Consider the following 9477-nt stretch of genomic DNA (forward strand, 5'->3'; position numbering starts at 1 on the left):
ACATATATATCCAGTCTCCTTAGCTTTGCAAGTGCATTGAATACATTAGTATGTATTTGCATGTCAAGCACCTAAAATATAATATTTACATTTATAATCATTTGATATTATAAATCTATGCACTAGTAACTAATAAAAATATTTTTATGTGATGTTAAGGATTTGAGCGGAATGCATGTAAACATGAAAGTTTAGGGGTTAGATTTGTAATTCTATAAAAAAAAATGAAACGCTCTTTATTTTGAAATCCGACCTTTCGATATTCCTCACATTATTGCAAGTTAATATGTAGCTATAAGTTCGAGCAAAACTTACTACTATGAATTCTAATATATTTCCTTTATTTCTATTAATATGTAAATATTTAATTTTATCATGCTTATTCTAATACTCTATTTCAATATTATAAATTACTCATTTTTAACATCTTACATTATAAAATTTTACAAACTATACTTAATATTTACTCTACTAAATGAAATCCTTTAATATAATAAATATTTTATTTATTATTCTAATTTTTACATATTTCATTAAATATCTATCATATATAAAAATATACAATAAGATACTTTATTTTAGATATCAATTATTAACATGTACATTTCAACCTAAATGTATTCCAAGTCACTTTTCATATTAATTGATCATAGGCTTTCTCAATATTAATTAAAATTATCATTATAAGCTTAATTAATAATGAATTAAGAGCATAATTTTTTTTATTAATAATTTTTATTGTTTCATTTAATCACTAAATATTCTTATTGATATATAGATGGGGATGCTATTAGAAAAATTCAAGTTGGATGGTCGAAGTGGAGAAATACATTGGGCCTATAAGATGGTGGTGAGGCATGCAATGCCTTATGACGCAAAATGTTGGCCTTTAAAAGAGATGTATAAAATTGCGTTAAGTGTTGCTAAGATGAGAAAGCTTAGGTGGACGAGTGGATTGACACTCAGAGACAAAATGCAAAATGAATGTATACGTGAAAGGGTAGCATTGGTGTAGCTCTAGTGACAGACAAGATTAGAGAGAGTTATCTTAGATGGATTGGTCGCATTAAACGTCGATCATCTGATGATCCGGTTAGGAGAGTAGATGCTTTAGATTCGACTTACATTAAAAAAAGGTAGAGGTAGACTTTAAAGACTTGGTCATGTCGTATAAAAAAATGATTTTAATTTATTAGAATTAAATGAAAATATGATACTCAATAAGATAATGGAGAAAAAATGATACTCAATAATTATATGCAGAATTATAATTCACTGTCAGTCATATATCAGATAAAAAAAACAGCAATGAATGCAACAAAATCAGTCCACACGAGCATTGTTTTTGGTCATTACTAAACATAGGATAAGAAAGAAATGTTTTACAAAGGAAGCTTTCCATGCTACCTCATAGCAAAATCAGAGAACAATTTGTACAAATGGGACTCTCATCATGGTTAAGAATCCATCCTGTTGCAGCAGTGTGATTATGAAAGAAAATATGTCCAGCAGATAACCATTTGGTTATCTTACCAGAAAGCACCACTCAGTCAGTCTGAAAATCTCCTTGAAATAATTAAAACAAGTTGCTGACTACATTTGCTGTGAAACCAATTCCATAAAAGCAGGAGTAAGCAAATATAACAAAGAAATTTGGTGAAGAGAAATAAGAAAGCATTGATTCAACTCACTTATGCTCCCAAGTATTCCATTAAGGCTTCATCATCTATCTGGAAGTTATCGATGTCAATAAGCGGACTACTGAGAGCAAAGGGATCCATGGCCAATTCGACGGAACTATCAAATTGACCAATGAATTTATCTGAATCAATAGGATATGTCTGCTCTATGAATGGTTGCATGTCCCTGGGAGCTGAGTTTGAACCTCCATTCAGTGGCAATGAATCCCTGTTAACAGGATTGATGGCAGGAAATGAAACATTCATGGGATTGACAGGATGATCTACTAAAGGCGCAGTGAATTCTTCATATTGTCTTCCTGTATAAAGTAGCGGCTGTCCGGCAACAATCATGTTTTGCACGCCAACATTTATAGGAGAGGGATGAAACATTCTGTTCGTCATGGGTTGAGAGAACAGGAGTTGATTTCCAACATGATTTGTTTGAGTTGCAAACAATCCATCTGTACTGTACACTTCCATGAGATGAGACCATTAGCCTGCATGAGACCATTAGCCTGCATGAGACCATTAGCCTGATCTTTTGCTAATGGAAGGTCCATCAAATTCATTGAACTAAAACCATTTTCTGGTTTTAAAGCAACATCTCTATTCTGGTGTTCACCAGTGGACTGATGCGAGGGATTTGAATCAAGGCGAGGCCTTTTATGCCTCTGTCGTTCATTAACTTGATCTTTCTTCCGAACAACATGACTCGAATTTTCCTGCTCCTTTGCTGTTGAAGCAATGATTTCCAGGGAAGGTTGATTCTCCATATGCTGAGTTTTTCCAGCACCCATTGAAGATGCAGAACCAGGAGCACCAGCAAAATCATTAACGTCATATTCACTGCTACTGTTAGTATCATCCTGCCTTTCTTCTTGAAGGCTCTGCTGATTTTCCGTTACTTCAGACGTTACGTTATCGCCGCTGAGTTGCTGCGCGATCATTTCCTCCCTACTCAACACCCCTAACCATATCGCGCTCTCCTTGGCACTCATCTTATCCTGCAAACACTTTGATTTCCTGATATGGGTTCTGACCTTGTCAATATTTGGAGACATGTGCTTGATGACACCAGTGAGCACTCCAACTTTCCAAATCTTTTTCAGATCATGAGGCTTCTTATAAGGAGAGACCTGGCCCTTTGGTAATCCCAAATTCATCCACCAATCTTCATTCCCAGAAGGCCACCAAGGGGGTGGATGACCCTTTTCCAGTGGATACTTCCGTTGTGGCGGATCGCAGTGTTGCATCAATGAAGATAAGAGAGATCCCAAGGTAGCATCTTGAAGATCCATAAGGCTATGACAGTTCTTGCTAGAATTGTCTTTATTCCCAGTAGCAGAAATCTCCTCTTCATAAACTGTTATAGCTGAAGGTCCATTCTTATCAAACTTTACCTTTTCCTTCCACCATGCTCTTAAATTATCCGAGGCGCCACTTACCGGCTTTCCCTTGTCCGGAACTATCCCATAAACGAAGCCCCTAGCATTGCATACTTCCACTAACTTCAGCATGTACTTGAGAATGCCATCTTGGGCTCGCGACATCTTTTTTCTAAGTGCCTGGTCTGACGGCTGCTTCGCTTTCGGTTTCTGAGAAGCTTGTAGTTCAGCAAGCCTCAGGTTCTCTCTGATCCTTTTAAGCTTAATTCTGTCCTTCCACATTCTTCTCGACAAGGCTTCCTCATCAATTTCTTCGTCGCTAACATCATTTTCCGTTAGATTTTCACAACGAACATCATCCCCCTCAAACTCTAAACCATCAACCACCACAAAATTGTTCATCATTGGAATCAAATATCAAAACCACCTTCTGCTCAACGATGAAATGCCACCACTCAGCATTACCCAATAGAGTTCAAAATCCTGATGAAGATCTGCCAAATAAACAGAAACTGAATAAAGAACAACATTCTATCCACAAATTTGCATCAAACGTTTTTCTACATTCTAAAAATCAAATATTAAATTCACATTTCAACAAGTTCTAAGCAAGAACTCCAAATGTAATTGCTAGAATCAACACCAATCCGCTTCTATACAACATCATAAAACTAATTAAACAAACCAATACTTCATAATCAACAACCCATAAAACACAATCTGACCATACCATTACAGCAATCAAAGAATCCAGACAAAAAAATTACAGCAATCTAAGAATCCATGACAATGACATAAACAAAACAACTAAGCATAAAACACAATCCCAGCATAAGAATATCAGATGAAATCAAACCAAAAACATCGACATCATGGTTCCTAATTCAGACTTTCACCCCAAGCCCAAATTAAACCCTAGGGGGAAGAATCGGAACCTTAAGAAGAACCGTTCCGCAGCAATCAACGAAGGCACAAAACGTGAACCCTAACCAACCAATCCAAGCTCAAATCTTGGGTAATAAACAAGTTCTTACCAGCAATCGAACCGCCGCAAATTCCTCTCCTCCATTAAACCCCTTCGCCTTCAATCTCTGTAACCTAGGAGGAACGGAAACGTCGGGAACGGATTCAACAGACGGTCGATAGAATTTGCTGAATTAAAAAATATCACTGTAAATTAGGAAAAAAAAAAAAAAAAACAGCAAAGCAGCTTCCTTTTTTAGGTTGCGGGTCCAAGTTGGGCAGTGAAAACGGGCAGGATAATATTTATTGGATTAAAATTATTTATTTATTTATTTATTTATTCATTTAAATTTATTTCACGGAAGCAAATAGCTTTTTTGCCGGGGAGTTCACTGTTAATATATATAAATAATATATTATATTAATTACATAACTTATATTACATAAATATATAATATATTACTAATATAGTATATTAATATATTATTATTATTATTAATTTATTTATTATATATTATAATTTATAAAATTTAATTTTTTAAAAATATCATAATTTTGTATATATAATTATTTTAAGTTATTTTATATTTTGAAGAATAACGATTCGAACAAGAACGAACGCATCACTGTTTGTATTTGATTCGTATAACTAACCGAACGAAAAAAAAATTGTTTACATTCGTCTCGTTTACTTTTCGAACGAATCGAACACAAACTCATTGACGAACCGAACACGAAGTGTTCGCGAACAACGAGCTTTTTTTGTAGGGTTTGTCTTTCATATAGATTGAGAAAACTCTTGCAAATCCGTGTTTTTCGAGAATCATCTAGTGTCCTTTTGCGAACCATTTTCATGAACGTGTTATAGATATGATTTTCTATTTATTAACTATGTTTTTTTTATAAATTTGGAGTCATATACTTTAAGATAATAACATTAAATAATTGAATAATGTTTTATTCTAAATATCCATTCACACTCCCTACACACCATGACTCTTGAAAAAGATATATGATGATGAGATCTTACTCTACTATGATTAACTTATTATAAGGGACTGGTAGGTTTTTCAAAGTCTATTGTAAATACTATAAATTGGGATCATGATGCTAGACATTTTTGGGAAGCATTCAATCAATCACATAAATATATGTGTCAATCAAATAATATATAAAATAAGAGTCCGCAGATCGATCGCACGAGAAAAATTGTCAACCATTAAAATAGGTCATGAAGTTCAGTTTAAGGGTTCCGTTTTAAAAAAGTAAAAGGTTTTGTTGTTCTAATTTGAAATAAAAAATAGCACCTTTGAGGTTTTTCATTGGTTATAGGGGTCATGTTCTTGTGACACCAACTTAGCGATTCCTCAATATTTTTCCCATGAGTTTCCCACCAGATAGTTAAATGCCAGTGACAAATCCTCCTAAATTTATTCTTAGGCCACACGAAGCATTGGAAATCTTATTTTCAGTTAAGGTGACTTAACTATACAATATTTCACAGAAATTCTCTAGTACCTTATATTGGCTGTAATTTTCTAATGATGATATATCTATTACACTAGGTTATTGTATGTTATCCTACTTGTTTCGCTAGGTGGAAATTAGAAGTCCTATATCACAAGCGTTATTTAACTTCTTAAATAGTCACGTTAGGAGTAATCTATGATCAAAGGTTAAGATAATAACATGTGAAATTCGAAAGCACAACCAACATTTACAAGAAAACTCTCGATGAAAATAACAAGAACAACACTATCGTTACATCAGAGAGACATGAAAGCCTACTAGCTATGAGACATGACGTAAAGAAACATAGAAACTTTTTTTAATCACATTGAAGATAGTAATAAGTAAATGTATACAAACTGACAACTAAGCCAAATTTTCTCTGCAATACATTGAATCCTCACAGTGCAATGAAAGAACTCCACAATCTCCGTCATACACAACCTAGATCTCTTTTTCTCACACACAAAACATCGCTTTAAACTCAAAGCAAATGTTGCCATAGGAGATTCTTCCCAAAGAGAGAGGAAGGGCAACCATATTACTTGATGAAGAAACTGTAAAACTACAAAAAGAAAGCCTCCAGCCAAGCAATCCTCCTCTACGTCATGCCCAAGCTCTCTTTATAGAAACAAAGGCCTTCTGCCATGAAATCTTTGCCAAAATAAGCCTTCGAATTTCAACGATGTAGCAACGACCAGCCCCTTTGTAGTTATACTGCAGGATGACGTAGCTACACTAATGCTTGATGTTTCTACGACCATGGTCGTGTTTTTATTGCGCAACTGCATTCAAAATATGTAACCTACAAAATACCACTAAAATATTATCCACAAGCATAGACATATCATAAACACCTGGATTTCAGTTCATGCACATGCAATGCAATTCTTTTGTCATTACATACATTACACTTTCAAAAGTAACAGTTCAATTACATGCACACCTTGCAACTCTTCTGTATTTGCACACATAACACTTATGGTCCGTTTGAGGCAGCTTATAAGTGCGAGCAGCATTTTCAAAACGCCGCCGTATTGTTTGGTTCACGCTTTTCACCAGCTTATCCGAAACTGTGTTTGGGTTTTTACACTAAATGCAGGCCGCGGGTCGACCCCTGCAGTCGGCCCGCGGGCCGCGTTTCAGGATAAACAGCTTATCCTGAAACGCACAAGCTGCCCCAAACAGACCCTTAGAAAAAATAAGAAAAATTAAATTTACAAACATACCATACAATTCTCGAGTATCTACATGCTTAACACTTGAACTTCATATTTACATATATGCCACTCAATTAGTATATTTACAAGCTGAACACTCAAAAGGTTATCTATACATGTGACACGCAACTCTTTTGTATTTACATGCTCAGCACCTAAACATAATATTTACATGCATGCCACATAATTTTTACGTATCTTTATATCTTTCTATCAAGAAAATATTGCTTACAGAGCCTGTACAAAGTCCATACACAAGCAACTTCTGAACAACGGACGTGTTCCGGTGAATCGCGTCCGTTGTCCGGACTGTCACAGACAAATAGTCCCAAATTGGCTAGGTGTAGGGCTGAAAAGTAGTATTTAAGTCCTATTATTTAAGTCACCCATAAGGGCTCTTTTGGGAGGTGACAAGTGGTATCAGAGCAGATTACTATCTGCCAAGTGTGTGGACTCTCCATGGTCCAGTGGGACCATCGGTGGAGCCGATCCGTGACGAGTGCGTCACGTGATTGGGTGGAGGAGAATGTCACAGACAAATAGTCCCACATTGGCTAGGTGTAGGGCCGAAAAACAGTTTTTAAGTCCTGGCCGCCCACCACCCATAACGGCTATATTTTTCCTTTATATGTGATACATATTCTTCAATATTTATATACATACCATTTTACGTATGCACGAAGAGTCGTTCTTCGTGCGTCGCATTTTAAAAATTAGATGATTAAATTTTTTATATGCCACAAGAGATTTGGGTGGTGTAAATGTAAAATTTAAAGTTTAGATGATAGATATGTAAATAGATAATATCTTAGTGGCATGTATGTATGTACGTGCCACTATTACATATTCCGGACATGTTATTTTACATTATCAAAATGAATATGAGCTCGGTTGGCAGCTTCTCCTTTAGATCATGGAAGATTTTACATGCATACCATCTAATTCTCATGTATTCACATTTTCAATACCTAAACTTTGATATTTACATGCATACCATAAACCATTCATTTTCTTACATATTTACCCACTTAGCACATAAACATTTCTATTTATCTTTCAATCTTTGTGATTCAAGTGTTAAAAGATCCGGGTTCATGCAAATACATAAGAATTGGGCGGTATGCATGTGACGAGTCTTTATAGTATGTTTATAACCTACGCGAAACAATCATACTCCGCACTAAACATATGTTTCAAACATCATCCAAAATCAACATAAACGGTTCGAAAACAAAGTTTCAACGTCTTAAATCTCTTCCACTTTACGAAGAACTTTCCTAATTTGGTTATTTTGAAAGCCCTTAAAATCTAATTGAAATCTCAAAAATTTGATAAAACTCTAATTGGGAAGTGTGGAAGTCATATATTTGTAATTTTTCTGAAAATTATAAATGTGTCCTTGTTTGCTTTTCAAATCTCGAAAGTGAAATTCACAATCCTAAAAATTTGTTAAACCTAACTGAAATCATTAATGAAAGACAAAAAAACAACTAAGGGCCCGTTTGGGGCAGCTTATAAGTGCGGGGGCATTTTTGAAAACGTCTCGGTACCGTTTGGATCACAGATTTTGTCTGCTTATTCGAAAACGCGGTTCCATTTTTACACTGAACGCTGACCATGAGTCGACCCCCATAGTCGACCTGCGGGCCGCGTTTCGAACAAAAATTAAATTTTAAACAAGTAAATTTTAAACAATACTTAAATAATTAACTCTCCAAACATATGTAATAAGTCCAGAGAGCCGACACAATTTGTTGGTCTTCAAAACTATTCAAACTTTAAATTAATCAATGTTCTATATAATATCTCTAATAAGGTTAAAGAATATAATTGCTCCTATTTGACACGACACAATTTGCATACTTCCACAATAGAATTCCTATGTTTATTACTGATTCATGATAAGGAGAATTTTTTTTTCAAATTCAGTGCTTTTCTTTTACATAAATTTAAGTTATCTTTTTAAATTGTTACTGTTTTGTCAAAATATCAAAAATACCAAAAAAAATTGAATTGAATTTTAATTACTGTGAATACATCTCGCTAATACATCTCTAGTTTACGTAATTGTCTTTTTAAAATAGAAAGTTTGTTGTTCAATAGAGCATATTGTATAATTTCCCTGTGGTTTTGATATTCAGGTCTTAATCAAAAAGTCTTATATTACTTGATAACGATACGTATACTTGCGTAGTATCCTGATATATAAATTAAAGAGTTAAATTCTTATTTGTTTCATGATCAAGTTTTGACTCTGTTGCAAAGTAAGGAAATATAAGTGAAAAATATAATCAGCGACATTGTTATACTGTTGTATATAAGCAGTTATCGGGGAATATGAGTTTTTGGTGCCGATGCCGGGGATTAAAATCTTCAAGTAGTGGTGTCAACTTCATAGATCCTTACATATAAAAAATAATCGGGATCAATGGCTACAATTGCTAACATAATGGAAATTCATAGCATTTGCATTCTCATTGAGGTAAAAGGGAAGGTTATTCATAAAACAATAAGTGAAATGATAATCATAATAACGATAGATATTTTATTGAGCCATGTAATAATGATATCAACAAATGTTTCTTGTGATTTATTTATTCTTTTTGAAAGTTGTTCAATAAAAATATAAGATTATTAGGAAGTTAAATGTAAACCCAAATATATATTTTAGAGTAAAGTCAATGAGACAATGTGAACTCATTAAGAGCCATGGAATAT

General features: G+C 34.2%; 1 protein-coding gene across 1 annotated transcript; it reads right to left on the reverse strand.

The window, feature by feature from the left end:
• Positions 1–1287: 1287 nt before the first annotated feature.
• On the reverse strand, positions 1288–4239 carry LOC110025957 (ETHYLENE INSENSITIVE 3-like 3 protein). Its single transcript, XM_020726666.1, is given in 4 exon segments — positions 1288–1602; positions 1692–2080; positions 2083–3561; positions 4102–4239. Coding segments are annotated over 2 exon segments (1776 nt in total). The 5' UTR covers positions 3470–3561; positions 4102–4239; the 3' UTR covers positions 1288–1602.
• Between the last annotated feature and the right edge of the window lie 5238 nt (positions 4240–9477).

Source organism: Phalaenopsis equestris, unplaced genomic scaffold (assembly GCF_001263595.1).
Source record: "Phalaenopsis equestris unplaced genomic scaffold, ASM126359v1 Scaffold000343, whole genome shotgun sequence".
NCBI lineage: Eukaryota > Viridiplantae > Streptophyta > Magnoliopsida > Asparagales > Orchidaceae > Phalaenopsis > Phalaenopsis equestris.